Genomic DNA, 17,726 nt, shown 5'->3' with positions numbered 1-17,726 from the left:
GCTTTGACTGAACCCTGTGCAAATAATCTGTTTGCCTGTCCAACTTCACAATCTCTATTGGTAAATGGTAAATGGTAAATGGACTGCATTTATATAGCGCTTTTATCCAAAGCGCTTTACAATTGATGCCTCTCATTCACCAGAGCAGTTAGGGGTTAGGTGTCTTGCTCAAGGACACTTCGACATGCCCAGGGTGGGGTTTGAACCGGCAACCCTCCGATTGCCAGACAACCGGTCTTACCTCCTGAGCCATGTCGCCCCTATTGTTATTCAGTTAATGAAGTATGATCAAAGAGATGAGTTTAAAATCATTTTGTGAATCCAGGAATATGATACTCAAAATTGAGAATAGTAAGAGTGGGCACAACAGCTATTTCAACTGTTAACAGTAGCAAAACATTCTGGTGGGTTACAGAATGCCATGCAATAAATTAATAACTCAACAGGCATTTGGTGATATTCTGTGTTGAATGATGATTAAGGAGATATAGCAGATGCCTATATATGGTGCATACATATATGCATATATATGATGCATCTAAATGCACAGAAACAGAAGCGGTCATGTTTGTGTTGATAGCCATTATGTCTGGTGTCATTGACACCTTGCAGGATATCTAGTTTCCCAAAGCAAGTGGTTCCCAAAATTAAGACCCACTATTTTTTTTTTGCTATTGTTTCTTAACAGACTAAGGGCCTGGCCCCCCTGATTTTACAATATAATTTCCGGCATAATTGACTAAGTTAAAATAATAGCCTCTTTGTAAAGGAATCACTTATCACACATAACATAAAATTAACGCATTGGTTAATCGGACTAATTCCTGGAATCAGACTATGGAACATTTATTCTTGTCACGCAGTTATTTCTGACAGAATGTGGCCTTACGAGGGTAAATCATCCTTTAATAGACATTAAATGTGATACTTAAGAACAGTTAACAGCTTCGTACAATTCACAGGTTCACGGTTATGGTTGCAACTAAAACCGGCATATAAAGTGGGTACTCAGGCTTGATTTTAGGAAATACTGCCTGAGGCTTATTGTGGAAGGCCCAGAATTCCCTCGTGTGTAAATGACTCAGTCTGTGGGAGGAGAACAGAGAACAGCACTAATGTGGCTACACACTCTGCGTGTGAGACTGTTTAATTAAAGCCACTTTGAAACGACTGTGTGTCATACACACCCACTCCCATCTCTGACAGGGGCTTGTCCTTCAAAAATGGGAAGGAAGTGCTGTGAAAGTTTTCCTTCCTGTTTTGCCTCAGTTTAAGTGTGGAAACCCTATCTCTGTTTTTCTTTGGCTAGGACAGGATAGCAGTAGCATTTATATGGTACCCCAGTGCAGCGCAGATTCTTGCTCATGGAATGTCATGGAACTACACATCATATTCTAAAGATAATTTTAAAAATATTTTTTGTCTTGAATTAAACAACATTTTTATACTGTCTACATTATTGGATTTGGTATTTGTCTTTTAGAGAATGTGGTATTTATATTTTCAGCATGGCAATTTGCATGGGCATGTAGATCTGCCATTCAGAAGCGAACTTGAAGTGTCTGTTCAGTATGTCAGTACAAACACGCTGTGTCGGTCCTCCTGTGTTTAAAAACGATAGACGTACATCAAAGTTAATTGTTATTTTCCCATTCATGAATTTGGAAAAAAAGTAATTGGCTTATTGAACACTATAAATTTAATGGAAAAAGGGATGCTACAAGGTCTTTCAGGTAGAAATGTCAATATTGCCTGAGTGCTTCTGGGATACTCCATCTTCTTACTGTCCTTTCTTGTAAGAATTCTCTCTTTTTACATGTTAAACATGAACTGCAGCATGAAGACACCCACCTAATGGATAAATGATCATAATTAAAATGTCCAAAATCATTGTCTCCCTTCCTCCAGAAAAGAGGAAATGATTTCCTTCACATACAGGAAATGGCCATTTTCCACAAATGCCATCACCCCCACGCCCATCAAAACGTGATACCTATCGAGTGCATTCCTTATGTATTCTTTCCAGCAATCTTATGCTGTGTGTGCTACATCAGCTCGCTATGAGGGAGAACAGAACAGGTAGTCTTATACTTGGTTGTGGTAACCTCAATCTTTTTAATGTATGCTCCAGTTAGCCTACGTTGCCCGGGATTGTCTTTTAAAATGTCAAACAAATAAAAGCGCGCAGTTTGCGTTTCCTCCCTCAAGCGCCCGGGGGCCTGTAAGTGGGGCATTGACACAGCCCTTTGCTAAGGCTCGGCCCCGATGCGTCTGTCTGCCTGAGCAGTCGCGTGGGCGATGGGGGGGGGGGGGGGGGGGGTGGGGGGGGGGGGGGAGGCATTGGGGGAAACGTGGGTAACAGAGTTCTTCCGCCATGTCCCAGCCCCGGAGCCCAGGAAGCTTGGGGAGACCAGCTCTGCCCTTATGCCAGGCGCTGGATGGAGGGCAGATAAGCACTAATCCCCCCTGAGCCCGCTGCCCCAGTTTCCTGTACGAGATTAAAGAGAGATACAGTGGGGAGGGAGGGGAAGAGGTGGCCGCAATTCGGTGCTTTTGTTTGTTTTTTATTTTCCTTGGTAATTTAATTGTGTAAAGATGTTCGCGTGTGTATGGCGCATCGTGGGGTGGGGTGAAGCTGAGTTCTGTGTGTGTGTGCGCGTGTCTACGTGTCTGTGGGGGTATGTCAGGCCGCTGGGGAAATCTGGCAGGCGGGACTGCACGCAGGTTTCGGGAGTTCCAGTCGGGCTCGATAAGGCCCCATTGTGAATGGGGTTGTGGCCCAGCCTGGCCCTGCCCTGTCTCTGCTCTCGAAACCTCCGCTCTCCTAGCTACCTGTCTGCACATCTGTTTTACACAATAATCCCGTCTACCGATGTACCCGTACAAATCAGCCTGTTCTGTGGGCCCTTAATGCTGGGTTTGCGGAAGGTGAAGGTGTTTTGCTTCTCTTCTTGAGGGCATTTACTGCTTGTTTGCTCGCTGATCCCTTATGTATGTACCGCGCAGCTGTGCACTGATAATGTTTTAGAACGTTTTAGCATCGTACCGAAGCAAAAACGGTTTCAAGTAAAGACATGTTTGGTGATTGAAATGTTGCATGTTTTCATTAGCACATTTTAAATGCATGACAACCAAAGATATCTATGTTATTGATGTGTTTTAAACACTTTCAGTTCCACTCTGATACACTTTTTTTTGTTCTTGTTTTGCCATAATAGAGACCTGGTTTCTCATATTAAGTGATCTCTGTCCATTCACGTTAAATGTGCATTCACACATTAGTGACTGTTGCAGTATTAGCCTGTTTTTTCCCCACTTTCATCCACACACAGCACTGTTTATTTTTATCATTTTAAACGACCGCTATATTGATTTCAGGGAAATGCATCGCAAAACTGTTGAAAATAGTCATTCATTAAAATACGCCAGTTGTCACTTGGAGCAGCCATTGTTTTTTTGTTTTTTTAAGTTGTGAGACATTTTTTGGCACACGCCTGCATGTCTTCATGTTCCTTTCGCCTGCTACCGGAACCACCTCACAATGGTTCCGTTCTGGCTCACCGAGCATGCTCATGTCACGCGTTAGTGTTGGTTGTTTATGGGTGTCTTGTTATTAACAATGCAGCTTTATAAGGTATGTGTTGTTTTCCGGTTGTGTTTTGGTTGACCAAATTAACTGACCCATATCTCAATGACCCTCCCCTCCCCCCCTGTCCATTTTACATGCTGTCTTCCTCCCAATGGCCTCTCTGCATGTAAGTAACACTGAGTGACGATGCTTTTATTTGCTTTGTTTCAACCTCTCCCGGTGCCCATATGAGTGTTTGCCATGAAGACGTTTTATTAACATTGTAGTACCCTCTTCCCTTTTGTCTCTGTTGTGATGGAAGATAAAGACAAAAGGAAACAGTGAGGAGAAAGCTGTGGTATTCATGTGATTTCATTTCATTTTATTTTGGTGCTCCTCCCCACTCCCCTTGCCCCAGCTATTTTATAGATCTGTCAAGGTTTGGTTTTTGGTTTTCTCTCCCCATACCGCCCTCATCCATTGTCATACATTGATCGAGACAGCAGGAAAAACAATGGCCTTGCTCGCTCTGTGAACCAAACCAGTTCTGCCAAGTTCGGCCCAGCCAAAACCACACCGCTAGTGTTCTTTTTTTCTCGCCGCTTCTAGCATTGCATGCAGTTTTGCTTGCTTGCTCTTGAGCGTTGGAAAACTGTCGAACCCTCCACAAGGGTGGCAGTGAGTGTATCAGATCACATTCAGCACGTTAGATAATCTACCTAAAGGAGTGTGAGAGTTTGGAGGGAGCAGGGAACTCTGGGTATTGGAGGCATTAGATTGACACAGTAGTTTAACGGAACACAAGATTGAATGACCAGAGACCTACACTGCAGTTGACTGTTTGTCTCAGGGCAGAACTTCATGTGCAGTAGGAATGTTAAATCATGGAGGTCTGAAATAGTCTGTATTCTGTGTAATAGGCAAGTTTACTCACTTCTGTTTCTTGGGTTTCCCAGAAACCATTTCTTTCATTTTGTCCCCAATCCATAATTTTTCTTGCCTTTATTTTCACAGGAACAATGATTATCCATCTCTTACGAAAAAAAAAAATAAGTAAACACATTTTTTATCAGTTAAATTTGGTTTGGCAAGGTAGCATTGCAGAATGTTTATTTTTTTCTTTCAAAAGAACCTTTTCAGAGTTTACTTTGATTGTAGACAGTCTGGGAATATATCCAACCAAATTTTATATTTGCGATTTTATGCTGATGCCTGCAGTTCTCAGACACTGACGGATGTTTCACACCTGCATTGAATCCCTAAACTCTATTTTTCCAGCCAAGAAATATTCAACACATATTCAACAGTATTTACTGGCGTGTGTGCACCGAGGCAACAGTTAGTGATGGAGCGCTAAGGTTTTATGCAAATGTGGGCGGAGCTACAGTATGCTGTTCGGTGACTGGCTCGTTTGAAACAATTATTGTGTTGCTGTTGGAGAGACTGGCATTTTGATTTGTTGGTGTGACAGGCCATTGTAGCTCTACTTAATCCAGAATTGTAGTCTCTCTCATAGGTAGCGAGAGTGAAAAAATAAATGAATTAGTAAAAACTGAGTTCACAGAAAACCCACAGCTACACAAAAAAGCCCCCCACCCCACCAAATCCCTCCACTACCCCACGGTCAAAGAGTGTGTTCGTTTCTCACAGATGTCACACAATCAAGTTGCATAAGAAGAGATATCAGAATAAGCAGCATCTTAAAGGAATTCTTAAAAGAATAAAAATCCCTTTTGGATTAAGGCCTTATGTAGTAAAAAAAAAACCTTCAGATTTATGTGCCATGTACAGATTTCATTCTGCACTTCTGCTGTTTCTGAAACGCCCAAATTCTGGTCGTCTCTACCACCCACGCACACATCATTTAAGCCACCATTTCTGTCAGTTAAGCCATTGCACATTGTCCATCGCGACCTTGTCACTGGGTTTTTCAATGGTCAGTTTCCGGTCACAGCTGACACGCTCTGGCCCTTTCCCTCTCCTCCCACGGAGATTTCACAACTTCCTCCTCCTCCCTTCCAGTGTTCGATCAACTAGATCTCGTCACATATGAAGAAGTGGTGAAGCTCCCAGCTTTCAAGAGGAAAACGCTAGTCTTGTTAGGTAGGTGACACCATGACTTACTGTAAGTCCCTTAAGAAAATTAAATATGTTGCATTCCAATGATAAATATGTAGATACTAATGATAAATTGATTTATATTATGATAAATATGTTAATAGTGATAAATATATTTCAGAGTTATTTTTTTAAATCTGAATGTAAGCTCTATATTTGTCCAAAACTGTATATTGCGAAGTGTTTATAATAGCTTGACAAAATGTATCATTTCAATATATTGCAGTATATTCAGTTTTCATATGGGGCTCATACATGCTTGACTGAGCTTCTGGTAGCAGGAACGCTGGAGGACTGACCCCTGACTGACCTCTCCCTCTCACAGGTGCCCACGGTGTCGGCAGGAGACACATCAAGAACACGCTGATCACGAAGCACCCCGACAGATTCGCCTACCCCATTCCGCGTAAGACCCTTAGCCCTAGCATCCCCTCTGTCCGAAACCAGGCTCCTCACATTAGGCTGTTGAAAAGTCTGACTGTCAGCCTGGGTTTTATAGCAAGCTTCAGCGGCATTGTTTCCGCCATTTTAACCAAATGACAGGATAACTATGAAATATTTAGATGTGGTTTGTCATATGATATATGCTGGTTTTCTTACTGGCAATTCAGAACCTGCCTTTCATCTTTCAGTTGATAAAACAGGCTGATCTTTCTGCCGGTGAGAATCTTTCACAATAGTGAATGGAGAAAAGCAAAACCCTGTCAAAAGGATTTGCTTTCAATGCCTGGCACCCTTTTGCATCATGAACCAAAAAATGTATCTTTTTTTTTTTTACTTCACTGCTGTGAAATACATTGTCATCATATTGTCAAAAAGTAAAAAGATTAACAATGCAAAAAGTAAATAGATTAACAATATATTCCAATAACCATATTCTGCAAGAGTTGTCCTAATTGATTCTGCTGGCCCAGTGTGCTAATGCTAGTGATGGAAGAGTGAGGCTTCATGAACTCCATTGTGGGTGGGGCTACACCAATCTGTCAATCACTGGCTCACCAAATCAGATGATTTGAACAAATCGGAAGACCACAGCAACAGTTAATAATTGGTTCAGTGTGCTCCCAATAGTGTATTGTAGCTCCACCCATAATTCTTGTGAAATCCAGCCGTGCCGTAACCAGCTTGACACCCCTCCCTCCCTCTCGCAGACACAACCAGACCTCCAAAGAAGGATGAGGAGAACGGGAAGAACTACTACTTTGTATCGCACGACCAAATGATGCAGGACATCTCCAACAACGATTACCTGGAGTACGGCAGCCACGAAGACGCCATGTATGGCACCCGGCTGGAGACCATACGCAAAATTCATGAGCAGGGCCTTATTTCCATACTGGACGTGGAGCCGCAGGTACGGCCTGTTCCTGCCAAAAGACTCCTATCCAGGGGTTCTATTAAAGGGAACCTTTCCCTCACATTGGGCCTCCATTCACGAAACATGCGTACGATCACATTTGATTGTTAACTGTATGTAAGAACGTTTCCACGAACATGTTGGCATTCGTCATTTTTTTTCTTATCTGTACTTATTCATGGCTGTTTCTTTATGCTAATCACATGAACAGGATTGTCCATAAAATTTACAAACAGTTAGCGTTCATAATCTCATACACCTTGATATGCACAAAAACAAAGGTCTGCACATGTCATGAATCCCATGTTGGTTTTTCATAGGAATGTTTTTAAGAACAAAAGTAAGAGGTTTGGTGAATGAGGCCCGTTCTGTCTATTCACCCTCATGCTCCTCTTATAAAAGATGCGAAACAATTAACAATTAAGGCAAGGAGAATAAGTTTGGCAATAATCCTTTTTACTTTATTTTCTGGTTTGCAGACCTTCTCATTTTCAAAGATGGTAGAATTGCACTGCTTTTGCATAATTCTGTTGCTGATGTAAAGATTACTGGCAAATGGGATATAAGTTAAGGAAATAAGCTGTTAAATGTTCATGTATTTTTGGGGAGGCCTCCATCCCCTAACACACACACTTTAGACAAAGGGTGCCAAACTCTGGAGGGCCACAGTGTCTCCACAGTGTCTGTGTTTTTCAGGTTTCCTTTCACATTTGGCAGGCAATTAGGGCCTTGAGAACATGGTGTGTCTACTCTGTAGCCAATGGGTGTTTTAAATGAATCTCTGATACGCATCAAAAACCAGCAGACCATGGCCTTCCAAGTCTGGATTCTGACACCTGTGCTTTGGACTGTCTTCATACATTAAACCCTTTTAGAAAGAAAAAAAAACACTGCCATAAAGCAGCTTTTCATCTCTATGCTGGGGGAAGTCCATGTCTGAAATCAAAATGACAATCAGGAAGTGATGACCTTGCTTAGTCTCATATTAATGATCTTGGTTTAGTCTTAGCAAAGTGAGTTACTGAACCTTTTTGTCTGTTTATTTCCAGGCCCTGAAAGTCCTGCGGACAGCAGAGTTTGCACCCTATGTCGTCTTCATCGCGGCTCCGACCATCACCCCCGGCATCAACGAGGTGAGGTTCTACACAAGCGCATGTGCCCACACACGCTCATATTCATTCTGTCTCTTCTGTGCTCCCAGCATCCTCTTGTCTTTGTGGTGCATGCTGTTAGTAAAAGCCTGTCTCTTTGATCCCCGAATAACAGAAACTAGTGCTGCTGAGTTGTACAATAATGCAATGTTGTCCTGTTATAGGCCATTCTATGTATGAAATTCACAAAAAATGGAAACAACAAAGTAGTCACTTAATAGGGTATTGGGCCCCGCTACATTTGCCCTTGCACTACGTTTAGAAAAGAGCTTACCAATTCTGCAGAAGATAAATGACACCGCTACGTCACAAGAAGCTCACACTTAGTTTACAGAATAGGAAAGCGCTCTCTCTGGTATTGCTCAAGACTGGCTCCTGAGCTGTCTAGGTCACTGAAGCACCGCCCGCCAAACATGCGGCCCAGTTTAAAAGTTCTCCTCCTACAGCCTTATTAGCCATAATTACGGGAAACCCTTATTTATGACCCGGTGCATGCTGGGATGTTATTTGCATAATGACTGAGCCACACCTGTGTAGTAGCCCCTGCTCTGCATATACCTGTTATCCCTCATTTACCCAGGTGTTTACCAGCATTGCCTGTGTATTTTTTTTCAGAATCAGACAGTGAGCAGGCATTTAAATCCTTTTTTGATACACTTGTCTGTGCCCATCATTCAAAAAGTACTGGATGTGGGGATGGAGGTTTTACTGGGTTCATGAGATGGCATTATGTGCATGTAATTCAGTCTGATATGTTTATTGCTTTTGCATAGTATGGGTGAAGTGCTCAAAGCTGCCAGACAGAAAGCCATAAGTTAAAACAAAACATTTCTTCTCATTAACATTAAAGTAATTGTCAATTAATTTCTTTTTAAGGGGACGTATCAGCCATTTATCCATTTCCCATTGGGAAATTAAACAAAATAGATAATATTCCAATACAGCCAATATTTCAACAATGTTACCGATTTTTAAAAATATCAAAAGCACGGAAAGACTGGATTGTCATGGTTAGCTACATTTGTTAACTATCTTACATTATATGAGCAATAAACAAGGTAATCAGGTAAAATTGGTGGAGTGCAGTAGGAATGACGTACCAGTCAACATTAAAGCAGGGATTTACGTGATCATATGAAATACACTGTCAGATGCAAACAATAAAAAATGTATTTTAAGTAGTATCAATATCACAACCAAATGGATATCCCCCGTGACCTAAGTTTGGCTGGCCAACCCATAGTTTGTGTACCACTGACCTAAACAAGAACTTGCTAAGCAAGCAAGAGCATAGTAAGGACAATTACTATGAGCAGTTTGTTTAGTTGGCACCATCTTGAAGAATGCAGTAGGATTTAAGTGAGTCGCCCCCTCTCCATTGACAATAAATGACTTCTGGCGAGAGCGAGGGGGATGTAAACCCGGGGTTATTCTGTCATAATAATTTCACAACCCAGTAGATATCTCCCAAAACCCAAAGTTACTGTACAGTATCTGAAGGAGAGTAGCAGAGTTGTTTGAGCAGTGCAAACTGAAAGCAAAAGCACCTTGTGTCAGTGTTTTCAGAGTTAAAAAAAAGCACTCCATTTGTTTTAGTAGAGATTTAATCTCCGGATGTAATCTTCATCGTGAGTTGATTACCAATAATCGCCGTCCATCGAAAGCGGTCTGCCCATCACATCAGTGTTCTAACAGGACCGGGAGGCTCTGCCCCTGCCTGCAGCATTATCCAATCCCCGGCTTCTTGTGACCTTTCTGTTTTTTTTTTTGATTTGTTGGTGTTTATTCATTGATTGCATGACTGACCCTGTCCACTCTTGTGGTTTTGCATGAGCGCTGTTTCATTTGCATTCCCTCTCACTGCTTCAATCTCAGCTGCCCCGGTGGTGCAGAAAGCTTCCTGTAAGTATGAGTGGAGAGGCCAGCAGAGCTTTAGCGTCGAACCCTGCCTGTCAGTCGCAGCTGCAGTGTTTAAGGGTGCGCGTGTGTTTAGTAGTGCTACGTGTCGGTCGTACCTCCGCCTCGCGCAGTCTCCCCTCCTGCCCTCCCTTCCTCCCTCCCTCGCTCCCTCCAGTCCTCTGGGTAAGAGATGGGGTTGTCAGCGTGTGGTAGAGGTGTCTGCACTGTGAGGGTGGATGCGTCAGGTGTTGTCTGGCTTTGGACTGTCTTTAAGGAAAGAACATTGGGGTGAGGGGTGTGCTCCCTTGCCCTGTCCACAGTCCCTAATGTTGCAGTATGTGTGCGTGTTCTTTTATCCCTGTGAATATGGTGGGTAGAATGTCCTGTGGATTTAATGTTTTTAGTGTGTTAGAGTGCTAAGGGGTTTGTGTAAGATTGCGTGTTCAGTAGTGTTCCCTTACAGAAATTAAATATACTGCATGAATATACAGTGAACGCTTAACAAATATATGGGCAAAAATACAAATTATTGTCACACAGATATTGCAATATACAGTATATTATACTACAGATATTAATATTTATTTTTTCTTTAATTTCACTGCTGTGAAATATATATTTTATTTTCAGAAAAGTCTACATATATTACATTTTCTTGTAGTATATTCCATTTCTGTAAGGGGTTCCTGTGCTCGGGTGAGATGGTAATGGGCTCTCCTGACTCCTGAGCTGCTGTTAACTGAGCCCTGCCCCTCCTGTCCGTCTCTCCCCGTCTCCGCCCTGAAGGACGAGTCACTCCAGAGGCTGCAGAAGGAGTCGGAGATCCTGCAGAAGACCTACGCGCACTACTTCGACCAGACCATCATCAACAACGAGATCGACGAGACCATCAGATACCTCGAGGAGGCCATCGACCTGGTGTGCACGACGGCCCAATGGGTGCCCGTTTCCTGGGTCTACTAGGCCTGGCCCTGCCCACCTTCTAGCCCCGCCCACTCTCCACCCTGGCCCCGCCCCTGTCCATCATGTCCAGCGCCATTCCTTTGCGATGCATCTCTACAGAACTTAATTCCCTGGAAGAGCCTCAGACACTCAGACTCCGCGCCCCCCTGCCGCCCCCCCCTCCCCCCCAAAGACTACCTAGACGTAGTGTTGTATAAAAATTTAAATATTGTCATGTCCTTATAGCTAGGAGACAACATTTTTCTAGACTTTTGGTTTTAAAGGGACAGTATCTAAGAGCAGTATCGGGCATGGAGAGAGAGAGAGAGAAAGAGTGAGAGAGAGAGATGTGTCGGACTGTGCCCTTAACCGTGTCCTCGTTTTTGTGAGTATTGTGCTTCATATTGGGAAGGTAACCTCTCTCTGCACTACTGCCTGTGGGTACCACCTCTATAGACAAGATGAAAAGCACATAAACACTGCGGTGTCTTTCCTGATCCTTTACTTGTTCTTTTATTTATTTAAACCTTTTTTGTTAACCACAGCATAAAGCACTACGGTCACGTTTAATTTCTTTGATAGAGCCTTCTTTTTTTAGTACAAGCTTTTTTTGTTGTGCGTGCGTATGTGGGTGTTTGTGCGCGTGCGTGTGCGTGTGTGTGCGCGCTTCCTGGTTTGCACAATTGCTAATGCGTCCCCCTGCGTAGATACTGTCTCTCTAAATGAATACATAAATGTTTTAGAGATTTGAATGAGGTCTCATGCATGTGGTCATTCTGAAAGCTTACATGCTGTCTGTGTTATCAGTGTCAGACTACTGTTATCTACAGCAGAGAACATTCCTTTTATTTGGAAAAGAGAAAAAAAAAAGAAAAACGACTCACCTGAGGGGGAAGAGAAGAGGGAATGACACCTATGCACATCCCTTCCATTCTGGGCAACTTTCTAAATGAACCGATTTTTATCAGCCATGTTGTGAGATGTGTTTGTAAAATTGTCTCAATTTAATTTGTCGTAAGAACAAGGGGGGGAAGAGACTGTTCCAGATTCACCATTTCAGAAACGTGTCGTCTGAGAGTATTAATGTTTTAATTAAATTTAATCAACGGGGAAGAAAACAGCAATTTTTATTCTGTGTGTAATTGTTTCAAATGGGGGGAGGGGTGCACATGTTGAGCAAAGTGAAACACTTTGCAAATGAAGAACCAGTTTGTGTATCAAAAAAGTCTATGTACATGACAAACTGTTGACTTCAGACTGCCCTGTGTAAATTGCTCTGCTAATGATAAAGCAGTTCTTCAGTATGAACACTTTTTTAAATATATTTCCTTTTATGTGTTCAAAAAGTAAACAGTCTCTGCATTTTCTCTTTTGCAAACGCACATGTGATCAAACACACACTCACACTTCTTTTGATCTGTCACTGATACATTGCATTTATCTTTTGGTTTTCAACTAATTGAATGCACATCAAAATCACGTTTTTTTTAAAGGCACACTATGTAGGATTTTTAGCTGTGGTCCTGTGTTTACAATCTAAAGGCTTCTCCTCCACCCCACCCAGTCACCTCAGCTTTTATATTTTATATCTATTTTAAACCGTTTTTATTTTTAAATCTCCGTTTTTTATAGCTGTGAAAAAAATTAATTCCAAGTTTGACTGGTTTTTGAATGAGCCCTTTCGGCTTGTTTCACTTTGCTGTAGCTACTTGTGCTTCCTCACTGCCACCATTGCAGTTGCTAGCTGCAAATGCTCTGCTGAAACCTGATCCCTCCCTACAGGCTCTGTAGCCACACCCACCCCTCTACACGGAAAATTACGGCAGACACGATCTGATGACGGACGACCAGACAGGAATTTAGGTTAGGTGCATTTAGGATCATTTAGGGAGAGTGTTATTTTTTTCCTATATGGGATATTTCTCTGTGGCTGAAGTGTGGAACTGAGGTATTGGCTCACCTGCAGGTGTATGGAATCGCTGAAGTTTCACCAAAATTCACTAGATGATTTTATTTAGTCAGAAACTGACTTGAAGTGAATATCCACTAAGGAACGCACAGGATGTCTCAGACCTCCAGCACTTCAGATCATAAGTGACACACTTTATGAATTTGGGGGGAAAAAATAAGTATATGAATTGTGAACAGTTTAAACGCTACAAGAATTTGTGCAGAAGCTAGAGTAAAGATGCCCAGTCCTCACAAAACTCTGACTTCATTTTTAGACTATTCTAATGCAGCACTCTCCTCCCCACAGTCCCGCAGATGCATTTCGGCTTAAGTGTTCGTGCCACGCTGTGGGCATTGTTAAGCCGAAACACATTTCGGGAGAAGCTTTTCAAAAAAAAATCAAATTTTAAATATGACTGCAGGCAGCAATCCCTGGGCGCCAGACACCAAAATGACCACTGAATACACGACCCACATGTGAATATAAAGCCTAACACAAACTGGCAACAGCTCTCACAAGATGCAGAAGAGTTTGCAAGTCAGGGCATAAAGAAATCGTTGCTCACTGCTGACTGCTCCCAGGCCAGCAATTTTTTAGAAGCGGTAACTTTTACTTAAAATTGGGGGGCGAGGACTGTAAATTGGCTAATGAGATTTTCTAAAAAAATGTATTTATTTTTTTTGCTTTGCATGTCACCGGCACAATAGGAAACTCGCTGTTTAACATAACAGGCATTGTGTAACACTGTTTTATGTGACTGGTAACACGGACTGGGAACCTCCTGGCTTAAACATAAAACACTGGGAGGCTGGTAATTTATATGTAACAGGCAAAGTTGGTAACTTAACTGTTTAACTGCCACAGGCATTAAGGAAACCAACCTTTTTGAGTGTTACATGCAAAGCAGATGACTAATCTTTAAAATATAACAGGAGCGTGAAGCAGACTGTGGGTCTAACTGGATGTGCATGTGCCCCATTTCCTGACCTCATGATGTGTGCAGCACATTCATTGCTGAGGGGGATTAAAAGCCATTGTGGTTTTGGCCCTCGTGTCACTATGCTCCCTGTGTCTGTATGAGCCCCGGTATTCTGTTAAGAATCACACTGACAGACTATGCTGTCAATAGGTTTATAAAGGGACACAGCAATGGGGAAAAATTATGCTTACAAGATACAGTTGGCAAATACTATTACCAAAGGGGGGCCTGGCTGAGAAAGTTTGGGATCCATTACATTACATTACAGGCATTTGGCAGACGCTCTTATCCAGAGCGACGCACAACAAAGTGTATAACCATAACCAGGAACAAGTGTGTTGAAAACCCTAGAGGGAAGTACAGTACCAAGTGCAGGGAACGACCATGTAGTTTAACTTGGACCCTGGCTTGGACCTTGGACCCTGGCCTAGACCTTTGCCAATCTCTAAACTACAACCCAAATCTTGCCTCAATCCTAGCACTTTTCCCAACTTTACCCTAACTCTAATTTGAACCCTAAAACCTAATTCTAACCATAGGACTCACCTGATGTCATTGACGAAAACCAACTGAAATATCATCAATGCGATAAAATACAAAGAAATCTATTTGTTCAAATGTATTTCACTGAAAAAAGTCAAAATATATGAGTGGTGCATCCCATTAGAGAAAGAAAATTTAAAAATTTTGGATTACTCAACATCGAAGGCTAACACTTATCCTAAACCTTTCCAAAGCTGCTAAACACAACTACGAATTTGTCTTAACCCTAACACTTAACCTTTTCCCAACTCTAACCCTAGCCTAATCCTAATTTGAATGCTAAAACTTAATTCTATGTAAAGGAGTCACCTGACATATATTTTTCAATGAAAATGGATTTAACACAATTTAAATAGCATCAATGTGATAGAAGACGTATAAAGAAATGTGTTTGAGGTCATTTATTTTGGTAAATGCACTGAAAGATTGTCAAAACATATAGTGCAGTGGGAAGGTATTTGGATGGTGATACAATTTTCGTCTTTTGGGTCCGTACTCCAGCACACTAGATTTGAAATAAAACAATGAGTATGTGGTTTAACTGTAGACTGTCAGCATCAACTTGAGGGTATTTGCATCCATATATGGTGATCCGCGTAGGAATTTCAACCCTTTTTTAATGAATAATCCCTCCACTTTAGAGGAGCAAAAGTAATTGGGCAATTGGCTTCTCTGCTGTTTCTTGGCTATCTCTGTGTCTTTGTGTCATTAGTTCATGCAGAAGAAAGTTAACCAAAGCTTCTGAGTTGATTCTAGGTGTAGAATTTTGTTGCTGTTGTCTTTCAACAGGAAGACTCATTATGTGTGTAACCAGGCCATCATGAAAAATCTGAGTATAGATCAGAGACATAGCCAAAACATTGAGTGTTTCAAAAACAAAGTCTTATGAACCGATGAGACAAGTATTAACCTGTACCAAAAAGATGGTGAAACATGGTGGAGGTAGTGTTATGGCCTGGGCACATATGGCTGCCACTGGACCTGGCTCACTTGTCTTCACTGATGATGTGACTGCAGAATTCTGAAGTGTACAAAAACATCTTGTTTTCTCAGATTCAACCAAATGCCTCAAAACTCAAAAAGTGGGTGGTACTTCACCTTTCACCTTCCTTAAAGGTGGGCCTGACTGAAAGTTCAGGAACCACTGGATTAATAATATAGTTAATTATATGGCCTGTCCATGCCATATGGATGGTTTCTGTCATGCTTGCCAGGCTACACCCACAACACTCAGGTAAGGATTTCCTTCCATTCCTTTGCTGTGAATCAGATGGACACGCCCAGCACATAAACATATTGTGTGACATCACAAGGGAACTTGAACAAGAATTCCACCCTCTGTGACATTGACAAAGATCCTGCTTAGCTTCTTTCAACGCAATTTGCGCTAGAGGCAACTTTAATGGGAAGATATGACTTTGGAAGGGAACCAGAGAATCATTAAACAAGTTTATTAAATAATTCATGGCAAGTCTTGTAATTGCATCCCTGAAAAGAATACAGTAGAGTAGGACCTGTGATATATGAGCACAAGAGCAAAATGTCTAAAGTCTACTGTATGATCTTCATGTTTTTGTAACTCCCATTAAATGCCACACATCTTTTACCTGCAACCCAGTTTTACTTAACACATCCTGAGATTTTAATATTCATCTAAACCCTACTGAATTTGTTCACGGACAAAATTATGGTTGAAATGCTTGTCTGGTTACAGAGTAGAGAGGTTAGAGTACATGAAACATACAATAAGGTTGAATTAATGAAAAACTAATGGCTCAACAAATAAACCCTTTTGAGGCAAGTTGATTTTTCTGTCACAGGAAAAATCTTTTTTATTTTTTTATTTTAAAAGTTAAACATGTACCCTGTGGGGCAAGATGGCCCTATGAGCATCTTGTTTACTATTCATTGTAGTGTCACTAACTAGCTAGCATTAGCCAGCTACTAGGTTCCTTGCTATAGCTAGACACCCTGAGGGGGAAAAAAATATTGCAAATGCATTAAAGGTTTTATTTTTAATAACTCCGCTGCAGACTCTGCATAGTCTTCCAGCTTTTATTCATTTGGGCCATCAGGTGGACACAGCTGCTAATCGGTCAAGTGTTCGGGGAATGCTGTCTTTTAGCTGTAGCTACCGGAGAAAGAAAGAGATGTTCATGGTAGCAAGCTAGCTCTTCTTCATATTCTGTGGTGCTATGCATTGAGACAAGTGTTGTAATTCTTTGCCATGTCATTCATACTACATTGTGACATTGTGTTGTTGGGTTTGTTGACACTATAGAAAATCACATTTTCCCCATAAATGTAGGCTACTCTTGCACCTGCAAACCAAAAACTCAAACTCTGCCTATTGCAGCAACCTTAAAGAGTACTTAGGCTATGTCCGAGTTTGCTTTTGGAAGTCTTGGTACATGACAGACATTGAATATTCAGACAAAAACTCAGAGCAATGAAATTAAATGGAAAATTATCCAGTGGTTCATGTCGTAATGGTGGCTAGCAGCGCTAGCTAGCCTACAAAAGGCTAGTAGGGTAAATGCTTAGAACTGTTTTGTTACAGTATCAATATTTTCATTTATGGTGGCAATGGATAAAAAAAAAAATGAATTAATAATTTCACAAATATTTAGGCAATTTTTGTTAGTCTAATGAGGTGGATTCTAGATGTATTTGAACTATGATGTATGTTTTAAACTGGCTACTGATGGCTGCAAGTGCCTGGCATGGTTAAGCAAAAATATGAACGTACTAGCTATTCATACTGTCTTAGTATGTAGTTCATGCTACATACTGCATACGATGTTAGTATGTACTATCTAGTATGTGGTTTTGAACACAGCCTTGGTTTCTATTACAGAGAAGGGGCAATGTGACAATTAAGCTCTGTCTCCACATCTTGCTGAGGGATGGCTGAACTGCAGGTGAGAAAACTGGTCTAGATAAACTGGTATCTGTAATAATAATGTAGGGGAGAGCAGGGCAAAACACGGGGTAAAATGTAACACTGACTTTTTAGGTAGATACATCAAGCTTGAAGAACGTATTTCAGATTAAACATGAAGAATTACTATCTATTTGTCTTCAATGAATGGCGGGAGAGTTCAATAAATATTTCAGGAGATATTGCCAAAAGTCTGTTTTTGGCTATATGCAAGTGCAAATTTTCACCGGAAGTGTTTTTCGGGTTACTGTATTGTGTGTGCATGTCAAGGAAACCA

The 17,726-nt window shown here is 41.5% G+C and overlaps 1 protein-coding gene across 18 annotated transcripts in view; it reads left to right on the top strand.

Annotated features, from left to right (window-relative positions):
* The window catches only part of caska (calcium/calmodulin-dependent serine protein kinase a), a 159,287-nt gene extending 146,901 nt beyond the window's left edge, over positions 1 to 12,386 (top strand). For 9 of the 18 annotated variants that reach the window (XM_035407832.1, XM_035407847.1, XM_035407839.1 and 6 more), the window contains 5 exons: positions 5,591 to 5,671; positions 6,012 to 6,092; positions 6,838 to 7,040; positions 8,093 to 8,176; positions 10,880 to 11,056. In XM_035407832.1, the coding sequence (XP_035263723.1) occupies positions 5,591 to 5,671; positions 6,012 to 6,092; positions 6,838 to 7,040; positions 8,093 to 8,176; positions 10,880 to 11,056 (626 nt within the window). Of the gene's footprint in view, positions 1 to 5,590; positions 5,672 to 6,011; positions 6,093 to 6,837; positions 7,041 to 8,092; positions 8,177 to 10,879 lie in introns of all 18 variants that reach the window. The other 9 variants (XM_035407834.1, XM_035407845.1, XM_035407840.1 and 6 more) reach the window with 3 other exon arrangements.
* Positions 12,387 to 17,726: the final 5,340 nt, after the last annotated feature.

This window comes from Anguilla anguilla, chromosome 3 (assembly GCF_013347855.1).
Source record: "Anguilla anguilla isolate fAngAng1 chromosome 3, fAngAng1.pri, whole genome shotgun sequence".
Taxonomy (NCBI): Eukaryota; Metazoa; Chordata; class Actinopteri; order Anguilliformes; family Anguillidae; genus Anguilla; species Anguilla anguilla.
Note: the sequence above shows the minus strand (reverse complement) of the source record. Positions and strands in the feature narration are given on the sequence as shown.